Source organism: Rhinolophus hipposideros (assembly GCF_964194185.1).
Source record: "Rhinolophus hipposideros genome assembly, chromosome: 2".
NCBI classification, from domain to species: Eukaryota; Metazoa; Chordata; class Mammalia; order Chiroptera; family Rhinolophidae; genus Rhinolophus; species Rhinolophus hipposideros.
This window is the reverse complement of record NC_138048.1, coordinates 18,110,454-18,136,986: the sequence shown is the minus strand read 5'-3', so window position 1 is coordinate 18,136,986 and position 26,533 is coordinate 18,110,454. Positions and strand designations below refer to the sequence as shown.

The 26,533-nt window shown below is 37.8% G+C and overlaps 1 protein-coding gene and 1 pseudogene across 2 annotated transcripts in view; both read right to left on the bottom strand.

The window, feature by feature from the left end:
• The window catches only part of LOC308506483 (extracellular sulfatase Sulf-2-like), a 42,661-nt pseudogene extending 18,218 nt beyond the window's left edge, over positions 1 to 24,443 (bottom strand). Inside the window, exons 1-5 of the transcript in view lie at positions 24,389 to 24,443; positions 23,946 to 24,285; positions 23,557 to 23,838; positions 18,421 to 18,554; positions 10,343 to 10,429 (exon numbers count right to left, since the gene is read on the bottom strand). The product of the transcript in view is annotated as an extracellular sulfatase Sulf-2-like (transcript). The remainder of the gene's footprint in view (positions 1 to 10,342; positions 10,430 to 18,420; positions 18,555 to 23,556; positions 23,839 to 23,945; positions 24,286 to 24,388) is intronic.
• A 512-nt stretch (positions 24,444 to 24,955) lies between these two features.
• LOC308509252 (ubiquitin-conjugating enzyme E2 G2-like) lies at positions 24,956 to 25,453 on the bottom strand (the record flags this gene model as incomplete). The annotated part of the gene is made up of 1 exon (XM_081077070.1): positions 24,956 to 25,453. One exon carries the CDS (start codon positions 25,451 to 25,453, stop codon positions 24,956 to 24,958), a length of 498 nt encoding a protein of 165 aa, XP_080933196.1.
• Between the last annotated feature and the right edge of the window lie 1,080 nt (positions 25,454 to 26,533).

Below are 26,533 nucleotides of genomic sequence, written 5' to 3'. Positions count from 1 at the left end.
TAAATGGCTGTATCATAACACCTATCTCATGAGAGAAGGGCCTCTAGTAAATTTCTTCCCCTCCTTTTCTCTATGTGGTGGCTTTAGGATTTCTCTCTTGATTTCATTTTCTGCTCCACTCAACTAGTATTTCCCATGACTGTCTCTTATGCCTAATTTTCTTGTTTCTTTATCTGTTCCACTCAACTAGTACTTCCTGTTCATGTCTCTTAGGACCAAGTTCATCCATTAGTCAGAGCATTAACAGTAGCAAGAAAGACCATGATTAACAACTGTGTCCATTTGACGCGGCCTAGTTCCTCAGTTCTAGTGCACGGTTCTTATCTGGAAAGAAATGATATCCAAACTCAGACACTTGTCCCACTTTCCTATCCTTTTTACTTCACTCCAAGGTACTGGATCTTTTTCTCTCCTGTAATAAAATTTCCAGGAAGGTATCGGTCAAGATTTGTTCTGAAGTATAAACTCGTCTAACTTCTGTACTCGAAAGTTAGCATTAGATAACTCTATTTAACTCTATTTAAACCTACTCGTAGGTAGATTTAAATAGAGAAAAATAGAGGAGATTCAAGAAGGCAGAGTAGATAAATGCTGTGCTTGCCTTATCCCACGAACACATCAAAATTACAACAACTAAATTATAGAACAATCAACCTGGAGAACTATCTAACGTGAACAGAAGTTTTATACCTAAAGATATAAAGAAGCCACATCAATACTGCTAGGAGGAACAAAGAGGAGAAACGGGCTGGTCCCACACCCACGAATGGTGGTTCAAAATTGGGATAGATAGCTCAGCCACATAAATTTCCCACAAAGAGGCAAGGGAACCCAATGCCCCACACCAGGCTCTCAGCCCAGAGTAGTGCCAGAGAGAGGGGGCCCTACAACTTCTGGCTGTAAAAAACAGTGAGGATTCCAACAGCTCAGGTAGGAGGGGAGGCTGTGGGACATCCTCTTAAAGGACCCTTGCAGGCACTCACCCTGAGCTCTGACGAAGGATGGTGACTCTAGGTGTGTCAGAGACATATCGGGAGAAACTGAGTTGTGTTACTTCAGGGCAAGGACTGGAGGGACAGTTCCCATTTTCCCTGTGGGGGCCTTACTCTGGTCCAGCCGACAGGCAGGCATCATCTTTCCTGTGTTGAGCCTACACCCAGAAGCCAAATCTGAATCTGATTGGTGTGGTGAACTCTGCTGCTCCATCCTGCTGACTCACTGAGACCCTGCCTCACCTAACCTGCGTACTGCAGGATAATTTATCAGTGGCTAAAGCTTATGGGAGCCAGCAGGTGGCAGCCAGCCTTGGAGTGTACTGGCTTTTTCCAGAGCTACCCCAGACCTGGTACTGATGGCAGATGCCCTTGGTTCCCAATGTGGCCTTTTCCACGTGCCTCCAGGTACAGCACAGGTAGTGACCAACCATGGATTCCTTTGTAGTCCCTATCATGTAGTCTGTGGCTGGTCACAGGCAGTGGATGACCAGGGCCTACACCAGAGCCCCTCTCAAGTGGCCCCAGAACCAACATACTTGGAGGTTGCCTTCAGACCATAGCAGAGCACCACCTAATTAGCCCCACAAGGGGCACACTCAAAGGGCGGTCTCAACAGACACCACAGCCTGCGGGGGTGAATTCTGCTTGGTGGGATAAGTCCCCCCCCCACAGCAGTCCATAAACTTTGGACATGGCCAAACCCCACAGCTAGTCCGCGTGAGGGTAAAAACCACTATAGACAGGCCAACAGCAACCAAGGCTGAACTACAAGAGGAGGGCACACACAACCCCCACAAGGGACACTCCTAGAGCACCTGCTTCAGTTCAGGGAGACTGTGCCACTGGACCCCACAGGACCCCTACTACTTAAGGCCACTCGCCAAGGCTGGGAGACATAGCAGCACTACCTAATATATAGAAACAAACAGAGAAGCAGCCAAAAGGAGGAAACAAAGAAATATATTCCAAATGAAAAAACAGGAGAAAACTCCAGAAAAAGAACTAAACAAAATGGAGGCAAGCAACCTACCATAGACAGAGTTCAAAATAATGGTTATAAAGATGCTCAAAGAACTTAGTGAGAACTTCAACAAAGAGAATAAGCATAAAAAGGGGCATAGAAATTATTTAAAAAGAACCAGTCAGAAGTGAAGAATACAATAACTGAAATGAAGAACGCACTAGAAGGAATCACCAGTGGACTAGATGAAGCAGAGAATCAAAGCAGTGATTTGGAAGACAAGGTAGCAAAACACACCCAATTGGAACAGCAAAAAGAAAAAGGAGTCCAAAATAATGAGTACAGTTTAAAAGACCTCTGGGACAACATCAAGTATAACAACATTAGCATCATAGGGGTACCAGAAGGAGAAGAGAGAAAGCAAGGGATTAAGAATCTATTTGAAAAAATAATGACTGAAAACTTTCCTAACCTGGCAAAGGAAATAGACATACAAGCCCAGAGAGTGCAGAGTCCCAAACAAGATGAAACCAAACAGGCCCCCACCAAGACACATTTATAATTAAATGCCAAAGGTTGAAGACAAAGAGAAAATCTTATAAGCAGCAACAGAAAAGCAGTTAGTTATCTACCTAAATAAAGCTCCAGCCAGCATTTGGCAGAACAAAATGGAGAAGACTAAAACCTCTCATAGAATTCGATTGATAAAGACTCAGTACTTAAGGATTGCTTTGAAGGCATATATAACAAAATAGCAGTGTAATGGGGTGCCTGGAATGCCTGGTGAGGCAAAGCTTTAATTTGTTTTACTAAGAAGAGTAGCAGCTGCTTCTCTGTTTAGGCAGTGGTAAAAAAGTCATCTTAAAGCCATTCTTCTATACTGTGTTCATTTCCCATAAGACTGTCAGCTGATTTCTCAAAAGAAACTTTGCAGGCCAGAGAGGATTGGCACAAAATATTCAAAGTGATGTAAAACAAGGACCTACAACAAAGTGTACTCTACCCAACTAGGCTATCATTTAAAATTGAAGGACAGATAAAAATCTTCCCAGACTAGAAAAAGCTAAGGGAGTTCATCACTACAAACCAGTATCACAAGGAATGTTAGAGGGACTTCTTTAAGATGCAAAAAAACAAACAAACAAATATGAATAATAAAATGGCAATAACTACATATCCATCAACAATTGTTTTCAATGTAAGTGGATTAAATGCTCCAGTCTAAAACATAGGGTAGCTGAAGGGATAAGAAAACAAACCATTACATATGCTGCCTACAAGAGACTCACTTCAGATTGAAAGACACATACAGACTGAAACTAAAGGGATGTAATAAGTCATTTCATGCACATGGAAATGGAAAAACAACAAAAAACAACAACAAAAAAATACCCAAAAACTGTGGTAACAATACTTATACCAGATAAAAGGACCCAGTAATCCCAATTCTGGTATTTATCTGAAGAAACCTAAAATGCTACTTCAAAGGGATGTGTGTATCCATATGTTCATTGCAGCATTATTTAAATGATTAAGATGTGGAGGCAGCCTGGTTGTCCATCCTTGATAGAAGAATGGATAAAGAAAATGGTGGTACATATATACAATGGGATATTGCTCAGCCTGGGAATGGGTTCCTGCCATGTGTGGTGGCATGGATGGACCTGGAGGGTACTGCGTTGAGTGGAGTATATCAGACAGAGAAAGAGAGATACAACATGATTTCACTTATATGCGGAATCTAAAGGACAGAAATAGAAAAGAGAAAAAAAAAAAAACAGAAACAGACTCATAGAGAACATTTTAATGGTTGCTAGATGGGTGGGGGAGGATTTAAGGGGTAGGAGGAAAAGATGAAGAGATTAAGAAGTACAAATTGGTTTTTAAAAGTAGTCATGGGGATGTAGTGTTTAGCATAAGGGATATGGTCAATAATATTGTTATAATTGCATATAGTATCAGACGGATACTAGATTTATTGGGGTGATAGATGGAAGGGGCATTGGGGGGCAAGGTGCAAAGGGGGAAGGGATTAAGAAGTACAAATCAGTAGTTATGAAATAAAAGTGGGGAATGTAAAGCATGAGGAATATATTCTATAATATGGGAATGACTCTGTATAGTGCCAGGTGGGTACTAAGTCTAGTCAGGCGGATCACTTCTTAAATTATGTAATAGTGTCTAACCACTATGTTGTACACCTGATATTAATATAAAATAATATTAACTGTCAACTGGAACTGGAAAATTTAAAAGGAGGGGGGATGTGAAGGGGAATAAGAGGTCCAAATTTCCAGGTATAAAATAAATAAGTTGTGGGGATGTGATGTACAGCATTGAGAATACAGTCAATAACACTGTGATAGCCTGGTACAGTGTGAGATGGTTGCTGGACCTATTATGGTGATCACTTCTTTAGGTATATATATATGTTGATTAGCTATGGTGTATACCTAAAGCTAATATTATATTGTTAACTATATTTTAATAAAATATTAAAAATAGTAAAATAGAGAAAAATAGACCTAAAATGTAGGTGTCTATGGGTATTCAGGGAGAAATATAAGTAGAAAGAAAAGTATAAATAGCAAAGCAGGAAACATTCAACTTTCGCTTCCTACTCTCTTGTATTTATTAGCTGTTAAAGGCCCTAGAAAAGTTTCAGAAGGCCCACATGCTTATGTAACCTATAGGATAGTGGGACTATATGAAAGAGTTAAAACAGTAACACCTAGGATGTCTATTTAATGTGCTACATAGGAAATGCCATGGCCTCCTTGTTTTTGCCCAGTGAGGCAGCTGTTTCCAGTTTGGGCTCTTTTCAACAAAGAGACCTGAAAGCACTGCTCTGATAGACATAACATGCATAAAAAAGCAGACAAAGATTTCCAGGGGTAGAATGACAGGGAAATGTAGCATCACACAGCTCCAGCCAGCATTTGGCAGAACAAAATGGAGAAGACTAAAATCTCCCATAGAATTCGACTGATAAAGACTCAGTACTTAAGGATTGCTTTGAAGGCGTGTATAATAAAATAGCAGTGTAATGGGGTGCCTGGAATGCCTGGTGTGGCTTTCATTTGTTTTACTGAGCAGAGTACCATCTGCTTCTCTGTTTAGGCAGAGGTAAAAAAGTCATCTTAAAGCCATTCTTCCCTACTCTGTTCAGTTACACAGTTATGCAAATGTAAAGGCATAAAGTCGTTGCTAACTGAATATGTCTTCTGTTAGATTTAGCAAGGCTGCACCTAACTCTTGGTAATCAGAGCCTCAGAAGTGGGTGCACTGATTTGCATAAGGAACACTAAGTGAATGAACGAGGCAAACCCTCAACCGTTTTTCTTCTCTGAGATTAGAAATAAAGAAAAATGTCTAGTGGAGAAAGGTAGCCCTGACTAAATTCTGCTGACACCCAGAGCCCCTAAGGGGAAGTCACTGAAAGGGGAGAGAAAGATTATATGGTTAACCTAAACTCAATGGGATTCCCTAAGGAGAGAAGGCTGTGACTGTCTTGCTTTATGATTGTAGAAACAATGACAGGAAGCTATAAACTGGGGCTCAAATACGGGGCACCAGAGAAAATTGGCACAAAGATCTGAAGCATCTAATGAAGCCTCACTAGTAAACCAATACTATTCAATAGTAATTCCATGGTAGTAAAGAGGCAATGAACTGTATTCCCTCTCCACCTGCTTTTCAGAAGCAGGGCTGAATTGTGGGCCCTGGCAAGGCCTTACAGGTCCAATGTCTTCCTGGCATAGTTTGTATTTGTGTACAGACTGCTCAGGATGATATTGTTGAACTATGATGGTACAAGAGGATGATAATGGCATAGGAAGAAGTTGAACCCAGAACCCAGGTCTAAAAATTTCCAAAGACAGCTTTTACAGCTATGTAAGGTCATTGTTTCAGTGTTTTAGCATGTGGTTGGGGTTTAAGGATCTTGCTGTGGTGAACAGACCCTCAGATGACCCCCAATAATCTCTACCTCCTCATGTCTCCTTGTATCCATGGCTTTATGCACTTCCCTTCCTTGAGTGTGTAGGGGACCTGTGACTTGTTTCTAACCTATAGAATAAGGCAGTAGTGACAAGTTGTCAGTCTCGTGATTATATTACATTACAGAAGACTCAGTTTTAGCGGACTGGAGAGAGAGAGTCTCTCTGCTGGCTTGGTGAAGTAAGCATGCATGCTGAGGAAGTCTGTATAGCAAGGAAATGAGGATGGACTCTAAGGACTTCAAGTGTCCTCTAGGACCTGACGATAGCCTCCAGATCATAGCCAGCCTCAGCCATACCGCTGTGAGGACACGAATTCTACCAACAAGCTCAATGAGCTCTGACATGGCTTCTTCTCCAAATGAGAACACAGCCCAGTGGACACCTAGATTGTAGCCGTATGAAGCCCAAAGGAAACAACCCATTAAGTCTTGCCCAGACTCCTTACCCACAGGAACTATGAAATAAGAAATATGTGTTGTTTTAAGCCAGTAAAGTATGCAGAGACTTGTTAAAGAGAAATTCAAAATTATCACACTTGGTAGACTCCACTGAGGAATACCCTGGCCTGGCACTCCACCATGGACAGGCGGATGACCCTTGCTGCAATCCACGTGTTCCCTGTGGGAAAACAGATTCTGGAGAAGCCTCACCAGGGACCTTCCTCCAGCCTCATATTTTCTCATAAATTTTGGTGAGACTCTATTTCTTGAGTTTGTTGCATAATGTTTTAATCTGTAATATTATAGTCAGAGTGCTCTTTTTCAGTGAGGAACTAATTCAGTTCTTTAGTGGCAGAGGACACTGGAGTTATAGGGTATTATATACTGAATGTCTGTGGTTCCCCCCAAATTCATATGTTGAAACCCTACCCTCCCATATTAGGAGGTGGGGGCCTTTAGAAGGTGATTAGGATTAAGTGAGGCCATGAGAGTGGAGCCCTCATGAGTGGGATTAGTGCCCTCAGAAGAGTCATGAGAGAGCCCACTTCCTCTGCTCTACGCTCCATCGTTTAAGGACTCAATGAGATGTTGGTAGTCTGCAACCCAGAAGAGGGCTTTCACTAGAATTTGACTATGTTAGCACTCTGATCTCAGATGTCCAGCCTCCAGAACTGTGAGGAATACATTTCTGTTGTTTATAAGCTACTTAGTCTATGGTATTTTTGTTATAGCAGCCTGGATGGATTGAGAAACAAGGGATAGAAATAAAAGTTGAAACTATAGGAACAGAATGCTGAAATAGCAAAGGAGGAACCATTTACTTAATTCCCACTTCCTACTTCTTGTGGTTATCATCAGTTAAAAACCTTTGGCAATCTCAAAGGAGTGGTGTGCATAAGAATCCCACGTGATATTGGATGGTGTATAAAGGAAACTTCAAGCATAGTATAGAAATCATGCCCATATTCATAAGGACTCATTGGATTAAGCGGAAAAATCAGACACATCTCAGATAAATATACTTTATATGTAAGTCATATGTGGTTTTAATATTTTTAAAATTTTTATTGCCTACCACAAAAGTAATTCCTATCACCAACACGCCAGGATCACCCTGTCAGAGATCTTGACACATCTCAAGTGTTCAGGGTAGGAACAAGCCTCAGCTTTCTGTCATTCAGTGAAAGCCCCCTGTATCCTCATTTACTTCCTAAGCTTTGGAGAAAACTCCTGGAAAGTCTCTGTTCTCCCCAGTTTATTTGCCTACCCCCTTCACAAGTTTAGGAGGCTTAAGGAGAAAACAGAGCTAAAGAGAGCAGCATGGGAGTGGGAGTTGTCTTTGGGGGTTTCACCACTTCAGCACTTGGCCCTGCCACATAAAGATGGCCAAGGACTGCACTTGGCAAAGAGTTCAGAAGTCAGAAGACAAAACCTGGCAATCTCATTGAGTTTTAGGGAGAAGGAGCTGCAAGACTTTTCATATCATCCAACTTCACTGGTGAGAACAAAGCACAAATTAATTTAATAGCAGTAGAATGTCATGACACTTCATCCCAAGTTAAATGACCCCCCCCCAAAAAAAAAAACAAAAACTATTTTTATATCTAGATACCTTAAGTGGTGGCCAGTGTCTCAGCGTTAGCACCAAGGATCTGGTGTTCAGAGTGAACGAGCCAGATAAGCAGTGATATTAACATAACACTGTGGGTTGTGCCTGAATGTGCCACAGGTTACGAATGCTTCAGGAAAAAGAGAGAAAGAGTTGTTGCATTATAAACAGTAGGTAGTGATATAGAAACAGCAATAAGCTGGTAAAGCCCTGAAACCAGGGGTTAGAGAGGGGAAACAACATGTAACGCTTCCCCTTGCCAAGCTTCTACCTTGCTCCTGTATTACTGCTAGCCTTTCACCTCTCACACTGACTCCCAGGCACCAGGTATCACCACCGCCTTTGGGATATGAGTTAATAATAATTCCCAATGCACAGTCCTTGAGGAAAGGGAAGTCCTCAGTTTTATTGCTATTGGGGTGATGATTTTTTATTTTGCCAAGCTGGATCTCTGAATTCATTTTGTTCTTTCCTGAATTCATTTTTGTCCCAAAGGAAACATTGTGTTTCAAGGTGATTCAATTCTACTCAACTGTACAGGTTTTGTGGCATTATTGGATTAAATAGGCCTTATGGGCTTACCTTGAGAACCTGGACATCATTTATAACATTTCTATGGGGGAAATGAATTTCAAGCTCTAAATTACCAGATCTACAAAAAGCTCATTAGTAAACCGGTAATGCGCTTTCTTCTCTTTGCCTGTGAGAGAAGCAACCACACTAGTACGAACAGTAGTCTTTTAACTAACTTCTTTTATCAGTTAGCATGCTTTTGTGCGTAAGTAACAGAAGACCCTGCTAAATGCGGCTTAAACAATAAGGACATTTATTATGACATTCAGCAAGAAGTCCAGAGAGAAGCAGATCTGAGACTTGGCTCTGCAGTCTAACAATGCCTTACAGTACCTAAGCTCTTTCTAACCTTCGGCTTTGCCATGCTCTGAATGTCATCCATCTCCCTCAGCCCCAGCCCCCAGGCAGCAGCAAATCTATGCATTAAATCCTCACAACAACATCCAAAGGCGTGAAAGGAAAGGGGATTGAGGTGATTTCTCCTTATGCATATTTATTTTACCAGGAAGAAACCTTTCTCAAGCTTTGCAATAGACTTCCTTTCAAGTCCCGTTGGCCAGAACTCAGTTCCATACAAACTCCAGATGAATTCCCGGTGAAAGGGGAATAAGATTATAACCTATATCCTTCATGTTTTATGCCCTGGGCCAGGAGTGGGGCTCAACTTCCCTGAGCTCATTTTTCCCAAACTTGAACAAAATTAAGGGTTGATTAGGAAAGAAGTGGGGACTGATTGTTGGTATGGAACTCATAACATATGTTACACTGTAATTTTACTCTTTTTTATTTCCTCTTGCTTAAGAGATTTATTCAAGACTGGTAACATATGGCACTGGGTTGCAAAGATGAGACTTTGATGGGATACAAAGCACATGAACAAAATGTGTGCTAAATTGCAATGCTATGGTTGTGCAGCAAGCTTGATGTTGTGGAAATTATATTCCTAATTAGATGGTATATATAACGCAACGCCATTTTGGATGTTAGAATGATTCACTGAGCTTAAAAACATAAAGTGTGGTGAGCTCCCTAATGCTAACTATGCCCACTTTCACTGACCTGTGTCCAATGAGCAAAAGATAAGCCATGTGGAAATCACATATAAACAAGAATGTTAGTTAATATGTCACTTACTATACATTAAAATTGTGGCAGCTTTTCAATGGTCGGTGACCCAGAAAGTCTGTTCTGGGACTGTTAGCACTAGTTTTCCCAAAGCAATACCCCTTGAATTAGAATCAATATATAACCAACAACACAGTCACCAAAGTCATTCTCCAAGATATTCTATTTAGTAAAGATCATGATGACTCCTTTTAAAAAGATCGTATTTCTTATCATAAGGGTGTGTAAAAGTAATTCACAACTTAGAAAACATAGTTTAGGTCACCTTTGTCTCGACAGGGAATTACATCTCCAACCATAGGCCTGAAAGAGAGAAGTACTGGGTTCCAACACCCACTCAGTGCAAGTGAAGTAATCTGACCTCGACTGGGTTACAGTCAGACTCAATTACTAATGTCTAAAGCAAAGCTAACACACGAAACCGTACAGACAATAGTCTATGAGGAATTTTCCTATGAATGCAATGTGGTCCATAGAGGAGAGGATATTCCTTCCACACCTATATCCCTGTTTGGAACTTTGTGATGAGGTCTAGATTTGAGAGAGGGTATATTCTCTGTATTACCTCTCTCCCTTAACTTTGAAATGCCATGTATTAATGAAAAATGTGTGCCAGTATGACTTTTTTTTTAACTTACCGCTCTTCCTGTGTGGTGTTAGGGTGTGGGAAGCCTGGGATTCCCGTAATTCTTTATTGAATTTCAATAGTTCTTTCTTCTGAAACTCTAGTTGGAGAGTGAAGATAAAAAGATTGTCAAAAAAAAGTAGCCTTTTCACTTCATTGAATTATAATGTGTGTCTGACAGTGAAGAAAGCAATTCTTAAAGAGCATTTAATGTACCTTTTCTTTGTGCACAAAACCAAAGGAAGAGGACAAGACAATAAAGATGAGTGCACAGAACACACTTAAATGGGAAACAAATATTTTTGAACTATTATGAAAATTGTCTTACAAATTTTAGTCAATGGCAAGTTAAAGCCATCTTGAAATTAGAAATACATACTGTTGAGGTGACCTAAAGCTGTCCATGTCACCTCCTTTTAAATCCCTAATGTCTATGTTGTTTGCTTTAATATGCTAACATTGCATTGCAAAAATTGTCAAATTTGAATTAGCATCTTAATCAATTTATCAATAATCATTTATTGAGTGTTTAGCACTAGGCTTGGCTCTATGTTAAGGAATACAGGGGGACTGCTTCAAGGGGTTTATATCATAGTTGAGGAGATGACTATTGTACTTGAAACAATACAGCACAATGCAGGTACTATATAAATTAAATGCTAAATATGAGCTAAAAGGTACACACGATCATACATTTCTAACATTTTATTTCTCATCTACTTTCCTATTTGGACTTTCTGTACATGCAGTTCCTCTCCATTACCCTGGCTAGTGCACTTTTTAATGTGGGTGAAGCACCAGACCTAATGCACTGTCGATTTTGTCTAAAGCTGGTGTTTGTGACATTCTTTGCATGTCTTTACAATGCCCAAAATAAAACCAAGCTAAAGTATTCCTAAAGTTTTTATAATGTGAATAACTTTCTGCTTGCTTAAGAATTATTTGGAATTACTTCTCGGGAAAGAACAGACGTTGGTAAAGCTGAAGAACTAATTGGGCTTTGCACAGTTCTATCAATACTTGGGAAAGCTTCTGTCTATCCAGAGAAACCTGCCAGAAAATAACAAAAGGTTTTCAGTGACATGCAAAGAAAGAGTTCGTTTAATTTGTTGGAATTCTATTTTTCAGCTCGATGTTTAATGGTTGAGTTTCTCTTCTTTGTCCCTAATTATGTTGTTGTAGGTGCTGAAAGCTTTACTTTTTAAAAAATATGTGTAATTACAAAATTAAATAAATGTCTGTGCTTAATTGGATGATGAATAGAGGTAGCTAATTATGATCCTTTAAAAAGAAAACCCAAAGTAACTACGATGTTCAAAATCCAAGAAAAATATATGTGCTTTAAAAAAGTGAAATGGCTAGCTATATTATTTCCTTTCCCATCCAAGAATTAACCAGCTAACTAAACATAGCTTTTATTAGGTAAGTTCTACATCATTTCTCACCTTTAATGTGGAAATCTTATCAAACAAACAACTTTCACTAAGAACTTATTCAAAATATTTTCAAAAGGATTTTCTTCCTGAAATTCAGAAATTTGCATTAGAGATGCATAGCAATTAAATGTCTACTTGATGAGTCTATTATTCATTAATAGACAAATATGTAAAAATAGTTTTAGTCTTATTGAAAGGAAATGATCTTAATATCCCTTATTGCTTCCCATCTTATTGTGAAATCAGATTTTAATTGTTCGACAATTGCTATCTTACTTGTAAAAGGAAATTGCCTTTTTCAAAAAAAAAGTAGGCCAAATAAAATAGGCCAACTTGTTTATGAAGCAAAGAATTTTCATCCACTTATTCATAGTTCTTGGCTTTTAACAAGATGCCTCTGACATCTGAAATGGAAATATTCACTGTATAATTACACGACTTTATGTATATATATATGATATATATATATATATACATATATATATATATATAATATATATATATATTTTTTTAGTACATATTCATGCTAAAAAATTTAGATGAGTTTATCTGAATAGTATAGGCTATCCATTAAAATAAGGAAGTTACTCAGTTGGGCCTATGATTCATAAGCTTATCCTCATATGACATTGGAAACTTTCTTGGCAAGCATTTGTGTATAGTTTTAAAGTTACAAAATTTTTATATATTTGCAGTTATGTCTTTGGCCATTTGTTCTAAGCAACTCCTCATTAGAAAAAAAGGTAATTCATGACCTGCATCATGGTCTCTACAACTAAATTATAAAGATATTACAATGTACAGGTGATGAATGATCCAAATAAATAAGCAATTTTTAATGCTGTGCTTGAAGATAAGAAGGGGAAATTTATGAAATGTTAGTTTGAGGAGTAAAAACTTTCAAATGATTTATAGCTTTCCTATATAAAAACCATGTAACCTAATCTTCTTTCAGTTTGAACTTTCTTGTGGGCCTCATGAGACTAAAACTGGTTTCCAGAGAAGAGTATATTTTTAGTTACCAAAATCCTGATACCATTACTGAGACATATTTATATTGGGACATTTAATTACCATTTAATTTATTACAATATTTCTCATAGTCTTAATATATCATTTATTTCTTACCATTGTTTGGGAACTATAGCTATCAGAATATAAAATAATTCATGTACTAGTCAATGCCAGCTATAATTATTCTAGATTATAAACAACCTCAAAATCTCAGTGACTTAACAAAACATGCATTATTATTTTCCTCACTCCTCAATCTGTGGTTCGGCTGCAGATCTGCCAATCTCAGCTGGGCTCCCCAAGCCTTAGTTAGGCTTGATTGTACCCCAGGCATCAGGTCATGCTCATGATTGCACCACATTTCTTCATGACTCTGGCACCAGAGGCTTCTCAGGGCATATTCTCCTCTTGGCGAATAGAACAAGCCTAAGATTTCAAACTTAACCACATTAGTACATTCAAAGTGACTGCTTATTTAAAGATTGCTCACATTCCATTGACTAAAGCAGGTCACATGGCCAAGCCCGACATCAATATGGTGGGAAACTTTTCTTCACCTACCCTAGTAGGAGGTAATAAAAAGTTGCTTGGCAAAGCTTTTGAGTATATAATTCTATAACAGGAAAGGAATGAAGAATTGTGAATAATAGTATTATGTACAATTTTTATAATATTTTATAATAGACATTCATTACTTTAAATTTCATGAATATATTTACATAACTCTTGAGAATAAACTGTTGATCAGTAAGGTAAAATGATTCACTTGAATTAAGAATTTAGAATCGGAAATTTAGCCAAAATTTATGTCAGTTTATAGTAAGAATACATATTTAACATGTAATTAGATTGTTAACATATGAGTGCCTTTAGGTTATCTATCCCAGAACAAAATGACTATAATAACATCTAGCATCATTTGAAAAATTAAATTATTTAATGACATTGTTTGGAAAATGTACCTTTTCCTCTTGATGATTGAGAATAACATTTTTCCTAACATAACTTTAGGGCAAGAAGCAGTCATAATAGAAATATAATATTTTTTTTCTTATATGTTAAGGAAAAATACTTTTCTAATATAACTTATGTGATGTTCTATTATAAAACTATGTTGCATAGGCCTGCTTTTTATAATGATAATAAATGTAATCTCAATAGAAACTCAAATACACTGGAATGTGAAGTCCAAAACCATCACCATGTGCAGCTACACTCCTGAACTCCCCGTCAAGGGCTGAATGAGAATTTCAGTAAATAATCCATTTGATTTTTGACAGTGATGCCCAGAGTGGTGAGAAATAAAAAAGCTGAATCATGATTTTGGCTTTGGTTTGTGCTTTCAGTGAATGAATTTCTAAGCCTTGAAGATGCTATTTAAGAATCACCGAAGTCATATAAAGTGTGGTTGCTAAAAGAGAAAGCAAAGATCTTATGAGTAAGTAGTTCCCTACTTTAAAATATTTGATGACTCCCCAGTGACCTACAGAATGAAGAACTTTTTAGCTATTTACCTAATTTTATTTTCCACTACTCCCCTATGCTACAGACTAATTAGGACATCCCTGTTTCCAAAAATTACTTTAGGCTGCCTTTTACTTTTTTTCTAAAATCATTCTCTTCTGTTATCCATAACCCTGCTGACCTCTCAACATTTACTACTATTAAGAATTTAGCTTCAAGACCTAAATACAACTTTTTGACAGACTTGTTCTGCTCTGCCTAAGACGCTGAGTTCCCATAGCTTTTTGTATCTTTCTGCTGGTATGTATGATAGTCTAATCTCTGTGCCATTTGATTTACCAACAGTCACTTATTGAATACCTGCCATGTGTCAGCCTTTCAGAAGCTCAGTCTGTTTTGCATGCTTGTTGTATTTTAGCAAAGTGTAAGCTCCCTAAGATCTAAGAATGTCTTACTGATCTTTCTCCTCTCTGTGGGGCCTAACACATTCTCTTTCACACAGTTGGTGTTCAATAAATATTCAAATGGAAAATTCATTTTGTGTGAAAAGGCCTCGGTAAGTTTTATTCATTTTGTCTAGGAATTTTCACAAAATGATGTGAAATTTTACTTCAGGCTTCAGCAAAAGCACCTGGATCACAGACTCTCAATAAACTGAAACAGGGTCATTAGAGGTAATTGGATCTATTTGAGCTGGGAAAAGACTGCCATTTGCCTTGAGGTATTTAAAATCAAAGATAGAACCTCATTTGTCTGGGATGGTTCGAGTGTGGGTCTGCATAACATTTGTGATCCCACTAGACTGTTATGGTTCTATTATAAGGATTTTCAACTTTCAAATAGTAAATGATAAACTGACAAAAATGAGGCTATACAAACACTAACCTGTAAAACTTTTCTATATAAATTATTAAACATTTTACTTATATAAAATAATAAAGGGGCTAAAATTTTATATTTATAAAGTTTTTTATCCTCTTTGATCTTTTTCCCACCTTTCTTAAGCACAGCTTTCATACGCCACTAACTGCTCAAAAACATTGAGTAGCCCATTATTTCTTTATAGGCACAGAATTTTAAAGCTAGAAGGGACTAGAAATCATTGAATCTTATCTGTTAATTTCACACAATTTTCACACAACAGAGGCCCATAAAAATCATCACTGAAGTCTCATAACCTATCAGAAGTTATCTGGGACTAGTCTCCTGACTCCTGCTGTAATTTTTTTCTACTTTACCATCCTTTGCTTTTTAAAACTGTTCTGTTTTACAAGATCTCTATGATGAGACTGCTTTATAATTTCTTCAACTCTTTTCAACTCTACCCTTAACTCTACCAAGTCTTTATTCAGGGTGGTTTCCTTCTACATTGTTTCCCCGAAAATAAGACCTAGCCGGACAATCAGCTCTAATGTGTCTTTTGGAGCAAAAATTAGTATAAGACCATGTATTTTATATTATATTATATTATATTATATTATATTATATTATATTATATTATATTATATTATATTACATTAATCAAAGACCTAGTCTGTACTATAGTAAAATAAGACTGAGTCTTATATTAATTTTTGCTCCAAAAGACACATTAGAGCTGATTTTCCGGCTAGGTCTTATTTTCGTGGAAACACAGTAGCACACATACTTTTGTCATGAAAAGTCTTTCCTTAAATTTTCTTCTGCCCAATCTCAAACTGTCTTCCTTTATGAAATGTACTCTGTTGTTCCAATTCACAGTGATCTCTTGAGTTTTCAAATGAAGCATTGTGCATCTACATGTTTCAAATTCTGCTAGCTAAGGTGGGGGTGGGTAACTGCTTTCAAGCAGTTTTTAATACAGTTGGAAAGATTACACATGTTCACATAAACAGAGAAAGAGGTTATGAGTGTTTGAACATGGCCACAATGAGCTATAGGAACCCAGATAAGAAAGAGGTACAGGTAATATCTGGTGTAAGCATGTAAAGATGGTAAAAGTTCTAGAAAGAGTAAAGTTAAGCATTGCTCAAAGATAAGCGTTTGAAAGTGCAGAAGGAAAGCCACATGTATCACATTTGGCAGGGCCTTCGTGTTCAGAAGAGTAGTAAAGAAGAAGACAGGAGTAAGTCAGGATGAAGCTTCATCAAAGACAATATTAATTTCTAAGAAAAAGGGGCTTGGATTTCATTTTCCAAGAAATATGAAATTATTGAAAATATCTGAACAAGGCAATTTCTTGATCAGAGCTCTGTTTAGGAAGATGAAACCAGCTGGAGTCTATAAAATGAATTGAAGGACATAACATGTGCCAAATAGACCACTTGGGAGTGGAATGATTTAGCCCAGGCAAGAGTTAATGAGGGCTTGCACATATTTTATCATCTTTAATTATTTTATTTTTAATATTTCGATTACAGTTGGCATACAATATTGTATTAGTTTCAGGTGTACAGCATAGTGATTAGACATTTATGTAACTTGCAAAGTGATCACCCTGGTAAGTCTACATTATTACCATGTTATTGACGATATTCCCTATGTTGCACTTTACATCCCTGTGACTATTTTCATAACTGGCTACTTGTACTTCTTAATTCCTTCCCTCTTTTCACCCATTCCCAACCCTCCTCCCATCTGGCAACTGACAAAATGTTCTCTGTATCTATAAATTTGTTTTTGTTTTTTTTCATTCGTTTTGCTTTTTTTGAGATTCCACATGTATGTAAGTGAAACCATATGGTATCTGTCTTTCTCTGACTTATTTCACTTAACATAATATCCTCTAGGTCTATCCTGTTGTAGCAAATGGTGAGATTTCATTCTTCTTTATGGCTGAGTAATAGTCCATTATACATGTGTACTACATTGTCTTTACCTACTTGTCTATCGATGAACATATTTTTCACTATTATTATACCAGATACTTCAGTGATACCAGATATTTCTTGAGGAACGGGGGGAAAAGGACGCACATTCTGCACTCAAAGGAAATCACAAAAGTTTTTGTCCCAAATCGTCTCAAGAAAAGAATTGATATGTGAGCAAGATACATTGCAGCAAAAATTAAATACTATAGCTTTTCCTTCTTCTTTGTGCTAGTGTACACAGTTTTAAAATAGCTGCCCTTTGCTTTTTTGATTCCAACTTCAACGGTAGATTTTTTTTCATAATTTCCTTAGATCTAATATCTATGTGTGTGAATGTGTATTGTGGTAGACTGTATATTTTTCTTAAATGTAAGAGGAATGATCAAATTCAAGAAGTGGCTTCTAATGAAGATTCCAGAAAGCAATTTGTTTTTTTGTCAAAATATGTATCTTTATATCACAGACTGCTAGTTGAATGAATAAATGAAAATATGTTCCATGTGTGCACATCACAAAAAAGTTAACCTTGAAAGTATTTTGACATTAAGGAAACAAACTCACTGCACTTGCATACATCAGTTTTCTCTCAGCAAGTTATACAAGTAACATAAACTAAAATTTAGGCTTCAAAACTGAATTGTGAATTAAAGTCCTGTCTTTTTACATAACCACACTCGTGAAGAAGACCTCACACAAAGGACAAAACTACCTGAGTACAAATGGTCAACTGTTCCTGCTAAAATCTGACCCCCCCCCAAAAAAAATAGTAAAATCCAAAAGCAAATTTTCCTATCTATCTCCTTCTTATTAAAATTATTAGATTTTTCCCCAGATCCTCTGAATTAAGAAAAGCATAGGTGTTCTTCAATTCTAATGTTTGTTTAACTTAATTATAGTCTGTGGAAAAATATGTATGGGAACTGGGTGTGATTTCCCTCTGGTGCCCCTTTAATATACAGTATATATTACAATGTATACAATATACAATGTTTATACAATATACAATATATACAATATACTATGCACATCAGGGTAAATTTTGGTCGCTTGATATGTAGAAACAGCTTAGTCCAAGACAGAAATTGTACCAGGTACAAAATAAAGGAAAGCTTCTTTGTCAATAGCCAGATGAATTTCAACAGTTAACTCCCTTCCCAAAACCCACAGTTAGGTAGAATGACGTAGAAGGAGTTGAAGAACATTTAGAGATCCACAGAGAAACAAACAGTTTTGGTCAAATTTTAGTCCAACAATAGATCTGAAAATCCCTCAAGATTCTACCAGATACCTTTTTGGGGGAACCTATGGCTACACTAAGACTTAGTTACCTGGTTCTTGGAGCTCAAACTGGGCAGATTGGTGACAGAGAACTCCAGATCCTGCATCTTTATAAGATCTGGGACCAAGGCCAATGACCTTAAAGGACTGAATTGGGTGTTGATAGCTGGCTCTATGAGGAGGTCTGAATGTCAGGAGAGAAACCAATCATGTCAGCTCTTTAGGAGTCCCCATCAGGGAAGATTGATATGTCTGCATGTGTGATTTAATGCAATCCAAAAGTGTATTATTATTTTTCAAAGAGAGAAAACTGAGACAGAGAGGTTAAGAAATTTTCCCAACATTACGTAGAGTGAGTCAAGCCAGTATTTGCATTCAGAATCCAGAGTTCATAATCTTTCCACTCTGTCAACAGGTTGTTAATATTCCTGAGGCAGGTCAAAGTTTTTCCTAAAAACAAAACAAAAAAAAAAAAACAACATTGTTTCCAAATTAGGATTCATTTTTCAATTTCTAAATTGGTTTACTATTTAAGTTTACTATTGGAGGTGATCAAATAAGTATCTGGATCTTATACCATCACTTCAACTTCAACTTTAGTTCTTGATATCTCTGCCTAAAAGCAGACAAAATATTCTCTAACAATAGTACAACATTTCTCTGATTAGTCCTTTCTCATAAAATTTCATCAATAGTTTAATTTTTACAAATTCCAGTTCTTTACCAAATCATCAAATGAAAAGAAGAAAATAACAAACCAATTTAACAAAACTATTTACATTTTGAAGTTAACAATACAAAACACAAGCAACACCAAAAATGACAAATATAGAAGAGTTCTGAGATATCAGGCAAGAAAATTGCAGAATAAAGAGTTTATAATGGCAAGCAATTATTTTAAATATTGCTAAACAAATGAAAGATCTGAGGAGTTGTTTTGAATTTGTGCAGCTTTTTTCTGATCATTTCCAAATAAAAACATCAAAATTAGGAAAGGCACATTTGGTGTAAAACAGTCTGGTTGCCTGTGATTAGTGTGGGCTATTTAGAAAAAGGTCTCTGTGTTCATCTAGACTATTAAACACTACACACACACACACACACACACACACACACACACACACACCCTAGAAATACATACACAAAAATTCCAGTATTTATTGACATCTTAATATGAAAACGACTGCAGATTTTCTGTGCATGTAATTCTATATATTTGTATGACTCAGAGAAAACTGTACCAGGTATAAACAGACTGGATTTTAAGTTGAACTTTACCCCTTATGAACAGGGTGACTGGAGAAGTTAGTAATAACCCTCTGTCTCAGTTTTCTTATCTGTACAGCAAAAGACTTGAGATGGATGCTTTCTAAAGTGGTTTCTAGCTATGTGATTCTATATGCTTCTCAGACAATTGGGATGAGAAAATCCATGTAGCTGTACTGAATTGCCTTTGTCCTTGGTCCTGAACAGCTTCAGACTTTAAGGCTGATTCATTACGGTCAGGAAGAAACATTTCCATTTCAATTTCTAAGATAATCATGGCCAGGTTTAACCCTTTCAGATTAAATGCTAATTTCCTTATTTTTCTTGGGCCTCTATATTTGTTAGCCCAGGACTTTCCTGTAATTAGATGTCAGTCTTTGATTAATGCTGTTTTTGCCTCAGGAAAATGCCTACTTTTAGCCCCTAGATTAAAGCGCCTCCTGCCCTATCTACACTTGCTCTTGTGTTTTTATGCCCCTTTCCTTGCACCTAAATAGCACTTTACTTTAGCTGATAATTCTCTTTAGAAGTCTGATCTTCCCCTTTAAGATTCAACGATTCTGTGCCAATAATATACAGAATAATGTACTTCTAGCTTTTTCTATTTGTTTTAAATCAGAAACATTTTATGTGAAATGTAGAAAATCCTCTTATTATTGCCTATTCTTGTTCCAAAACATCTATAATTTTCCTTAAAATAATGAGCATTAGAATTCTTATCATAAAATGTGTTCCAAAGTTTTAATTGCTGGAAAGATAAAAATGTGCATGTTCCACTTAATGCAACTTAAAGATTATGTCATACCTCATAACTCAAAATTAGAAAAGTATAGATTTTGGTAAGCTAAGTTCAGTAATGAAGTAACTAAATTCACAGTTTCAAATGGCTGACTCAGGTGGTAATTTATTAATATGTTTTTACCACTCAAACACACATGGTATATGAATTGTAAACAGGATATACAAATAAGAAATGATATATTCTACCTTTTTTTCTCTTTGTCGGTCTGGAGGTTGTCTCCAGTCTGAAGGGAAAAAGAGTAGATAGAGTAGTATATCTTGATTGTATAAAAACTTAAATAGGAAATAATTATCCTAACTAAAAGTCTTTGAGTTTCCGCACTGATTCATTCCAAATGATATTAAAGAATCCTACCTTTAATTTATTCCATAATGTCTAAGTTAGAGTCCCACAATGCCAGCACTAGACAAGGACCCAAGGAGAGAATAGGGGATAAGAAGCTGACAATCAGGGAATGCTTAAACAAAACCAAATAATAAGCACATAACACCAATTGTTCCAGGAAAGAAGAGTATGACTGTCCCATTATATTTCTACAAACCTTCTGAAGAAATCACTTTTGTTCTTTTATGAATTTTATTACCCTTTAAGGTTATTCTTTGGGAGTATAGAGGTACAAAAGAAAAAATAAATTTAACATCACCAAGAAAGACTTCTCCAGTGTCTCCCAACTAAAGCCAATGAAGTTCTTAAATATTACATACCTCAATTATAATTCTATAAAAGTACCAAATTTTAGTGCTTTACCAGACTACAGTAAATAATTCCAAATATTACTATTTGCTATGTGAGCAAAAGAAGGCAGATTGTAAATTTCATGAATAGCTTCTTAAAGTGATGTAAACAATCAAAGTTACCTGTAAGTCCAGCATTCTCTAAGCAAATTATCAGTTGCATAGTGTAATTTATATTTACAAGTAGCTAATAGTTTGCAATACATTAATTTTATAATGTACAGTTGTGATTTTTATTATGTACACAAGGTCTGACAATTACATTCGCGAACTTGTTGCAAAGATGTTGCTAACCTTTTTTGATATCAGAAGGATTACTCATTATGAATTTGTACCAACTACATAAACAGTTAACCAAGTTTACTCTTTAGAAGTGCTGAAAAGGCTGCATGAGAAAGTTAGACGACCTAAACTTTTCTCCAACAATTCATGGCTCTTGCATCATGACAATGCACCAGCTCACACAGCACTGTCTGTGAAGGAGTTTTTAGCCAGTAAACAAATAACTATATTGGAACACCCTCCCTACTCACATGGTCTGACCCCCAATGACTTCTTTCTTTACCCACAGATAAAGGAAATATTGAAAGGAAGACATTTTGATGACATTCGGGACATCAAGGGTATTACGATGACAGCTCTGATGGCCATTCCATCAAAAGAGTTCCAAAATTGCTTTGAAGGGTGGAGTAAGTGCTGACATTGATGCACAGCTTCCCAAGGGGAGTACTTCGAAGGTGACCATAGTGATATTCAACAATGAGGTATGTAGCAATTTTTCTAGGATGAGTTTTCGAACTTAATTACAGACCTCATATGTAGTTTATTGCACATTGAATTCTTTCTTAATAATTACTGTATACAGTAAATATAGTTATACTGACATTATGCCCTTTGTAACAAAATTATATTTTAAAGTTCTATAGACTGCCATCAATGCTTTGTATGAATTTTTACCTTACTAAAAATATTTATTGATAATCTGGTGTATGTCAGGCACCATCAACATGAAGGTAATATAGCAATGAGCAAATCCTGATTAAATACTTACCATTGGGAAATAATATCAATATTGTGTTTGGAATATTTTCTTTAATACAGAACATAGAAATGTGTCACAATGAAACAGTGATTTTTTGTAATTTAATTATGGTAGAGCAATTTTTAAAATAGACAATTCCTCACTAATGCTAAATATTCTTATGATCAATTATGTTTATAACATCTTGTCAGTTAGTTGCATTGAAAATCCAGTTTTCCCATTACTTATAATGCTTTAATTTTATTGCTCTCACTTTATGCATGATGGAAGTAGAAAATTCTACACAAGTTGTTGAATCTGGCAGTTCCACAAGACATTTCATCTTTCCACTTTACTGTGACTGGATAATATTCTTTCTGTGCACGATGTGTTTGTTCTTTTAGCTCATCTCTATTTCGTTCTGTCTTCTCCCACTTGAGTTTGCTATTGTTCTCCACCCCCCGACCCCATAACAAATTTTCCCACCAAACTTGACTCCAGTGTCCCTTTGTGCCATCTTTAAAAAAAGAACAGTATGTGAAATAGGCTTTAATAGCATGTCTTTGCTGCTTATGTAAAGAAACTCTGTAGTCAGAATAATGTTGCATTTTTCTATGATACACTGCATATTTTGACATTATTGCCAAGGGACTATATTATATTTTTTAATATACTCACATGAAGTATTTAAATTAATAGCAAATTTCTCTATGAGCATATCAACTGGAAAAAAATGTTATTATTCTTGATGAACTAAAAATTGTTTTATTATTAAACACCAAGCATTGTGTGATCAACAACATTTTTTCTTGACTGCCAGGAAAGTTGGCACCAGGAACCAATCCTAGTTTTTTATGGGACCTCAGGTCTTTGTAATTTGGGGAACCCTGTTTAGCAAAACAATAATTCATAATTATGAATACAAAATTAGATTCAGAGCTGTGGAAGACCCTCACCCAAGTTCAGGGACTTGAAGCTTAAGTTTTGTTAGCTCCATGGCAAATTCACTTCTGCTTGGAACTAAGTTTTATGCTAAAGTGCTGCTATTTTCCTCCATTACCATTTCATAATGCCCTAGAGACCATCTTATCCTTACATAATTGGAATGTAATTGGTTGGTTAACTGATTTCTGGATAATATGGAAATTATAAAAAATTGAATGCACATAAAAATTCTTTAAACTAAAAGCATATGAATATTCATTTGTTTGTCAGTCTTATTTAGGGGGGGATATGTAACTTTATTTTTAACCATGGGATTCTTTTTTTTCCATTTAATAAATACAAATGAATAAAAATACTTTGTTCTGCAAAGAGACTGCCTTTCTCCCTTCTCCAGATTTCCCAAAAGCCCCGTGGCCACCTGCTCAGGCGGCTACAACGCTCACAATGCTCCACACGTTTCCTCTGCGGAAGGGGCTCGCCTCCTACAGACACGCCTGCAAATACTATCTGGGGGCAGCACCCCAGGCCCCGCGTCTCCCAAATGCAAGCCCTGCACTGAGTCCCAAGGCCTGAGCGATGCCCTTCCGAGCAGGACAAACGCCGCTGTCCACAGGGGCCTGACGTGCAGCCCTTCACCCAGGACCTGCCCACGAGCGCGTTCGCTGTGAGCTTCGCTGTGAGCTGGCGGGAAAGCAGATGCCTGTGCCCCGACACACCATGAAAGGGAAGGAAAGGACAGGAAGACCTAGTGACTGTCTTGTACACGGTCCCATGTTTCAAAAATAGAAATTCCTATTTAAATGTAACCTGTCTGAAACAGGCCAAGTGTGTGACTCTGCGTGCAACAGATGTGTTATTGCTGGTAGTGGAACCTGGGCACGGGCCACCGAGCCGCCCACACAGCAGAACTTGGAGACCACGTGAGAACCACCAGCCGCGGCGTGCTGGGCCCACCCGGCCCCTGCCACGCTTCCATGCGCGCCAGTCAAGCTGAGGGGAAAGGCACGCTCTGAGCTCTGCGCTGACGCCAGGCTCCCTTCCAGCTCCAAGGTGCGAAGAATGATTTTGTCCCGACAGAGTTCCTGCTGCGACCACAACGTACAACAGCTTAGCGCTCCCCAGCTGTGAGACTGGAGAAGACCCACTCCTGTGCATCCAGAAGAAACTTCCACTAAAGCTGTCAGTCTCGTGTTCCCGCACTGGTAACTAAGACACAAAGGTAATCTTTAACAAATGCCAGCAGGAAATACGTCGTTGGTCTTTATGATAGCAGTAAACTTCTTCTCTATGTAGCCCGTTTTTCATCCATCCGCATTTTTAAAATGCATTTATTTCCTGAAAGTAGTTCTACGTGTGACCCTTTGTAATACACAACAAATGGAAAAGATGTAACCAGGTTGTAAGGAAAACATCTGCTTGTAAAGTACGAAGTACTGAGCCAAAGTTACGTCCTCGTGGCGCTCGGGGACCAGAGGGACCCCAAAGACGGCCCGCCCTCTGCCTGGGCTCCCGCCCCCCCACCCCCTTCCGAAGGAGCAGTACGGGCTTAGCCCCTGCGGAGGCTGGCGTGTACTCGTCAGCCCTCGGGGCACTACGTGTGGTGACAGCTGACGCCCGCCCAGCACCGCTGCACGCAGCTGGCAGCACACAGCGTCCCAGTTCCAGAAGAGGAGCCTGTTGGGGTGGGAGGTGGGAAGAAGAACGACGAGGCGGTTCTGGAAGCCGTTTTGGTACCAGCACAGTGTCACTGTGGCCAAGTGTCGCGGGGAGAAGTGGCCACTGTGGGGTGGGGTGGGCACGCACGCGTGGGCGAGGCCTCAGAGCCCCGGGGACTTCTGCACAATCTGCTTGGCAATCCTGTAACACTGCTCCCGCTCATCCCTCCACATCTTGGAGGCGTCCACGTTGGCTCCGCTGTCGTCAGTGGGCTCTGGCAGCACGTTCACCACTGACAGCGGGATCTCCTCCACGCTCTGCACAGGACTCCACCGCTCGGCGCTGCTCTCGTAGCCCAGGGGGTCATCGCCCGGCGCGTGGAGAATGGCGATGCACGCTCGGCCGTCAGGGGACATGTTGGGATGAAACATCTCACGGGTAAACCTCATCTTTGGGGGACTTAACGGGTAATCCAGTGGGAAACTCAGGATGGCATGGAAAACACCAAACTCAAAACAGGTGTCTTCTGGGCCCATGATCAATGTCTCCCATTCAAAAAAAGTCTCTTCATGCGTGGGGCCTGCCACAATTCCTTCTGGGGGATTCAGTGTTAATTGTTTGTACTCGGCCATCAGCCTCTTGAGCGCCGTCCCCGCCATCGCCCGGGTAACAGCTGTGCGGTCCGGCCTCGTCTGCCTGTTTGTCAGTCTTTTGATTGACATCTTTCTTCGGGTAAAGAACTAAGTGGAAGATAGTTAATAGAGATTTTTCTGTTTAATATCCCCCATCCTCACCTTTCACAATGTGATTTTTATATCTTAATTTTGGGCTAATTGTTTTACAGTGTATGTACTTACACGTTTACTATAAGCTACCTCAAAATTGCTTCAAAATAGGTGCGTTAAAGTTATCTTTCATGACTTTTTGTACATAGATTCTCTATTTTATAGATTTTTCCATAGTAATGTGGCAATACATGGCTGATTACCTTGGACCTTTCAAGGTTGCTTCCTTTTGTTACATTTGGGATATGCTACGTAAATAAAATGCAATTCATCCTACTCAAAACATATGATAAAGTATTTTATTTTTTTATTTTACATAATTTTGGACTATGTTGCTTCAACTTTTCCAAATCCTAGATAGTTGATAACCGAATACTCATTAGGTACCATTTCTTATACATATGGGTTATTTAAGTACAGTGTACTTAAACTTAATAGAGATATGTACGATATATATTGGTTTTTAATCAACTGGCAAAAGTAAAAATGAATCAATGTTTCAACATAACTTTCATGTTATAATTAACATCTGCTTTTAAATTTGTATAGGAACAAATTATAGAAACATTAGTTGTTACCAATCTGTTTTCTCACACAACGATGAACAGCAAACAGTCAAAACCGCAAAACCGTCACTGGTATTTTCATCCAACCTGTGGTGTGAAGTTTTAAGAAACTGCATTAGTGCTCCTATGTGTACTGTCCTTTGAAATCTGCATCCAGTCTTCAGGGCTTAGTTTCAGAATCCCGTGCTATCACTTAAAACAAAAATACTTTGTTCTTTCATCCTCACCTTTCACAATGTGATTTTTATATCTTAATTTTGGGCTAATTGTTTTACATTGTATGTACTTACACATTTACTATAAGCTGCCTCAAAATTGCTTCACAATAGGTGGGTCAAAGTTATCTTTCATGACTTTTTGTACATAGATTCTCTATTTTATAGATTTT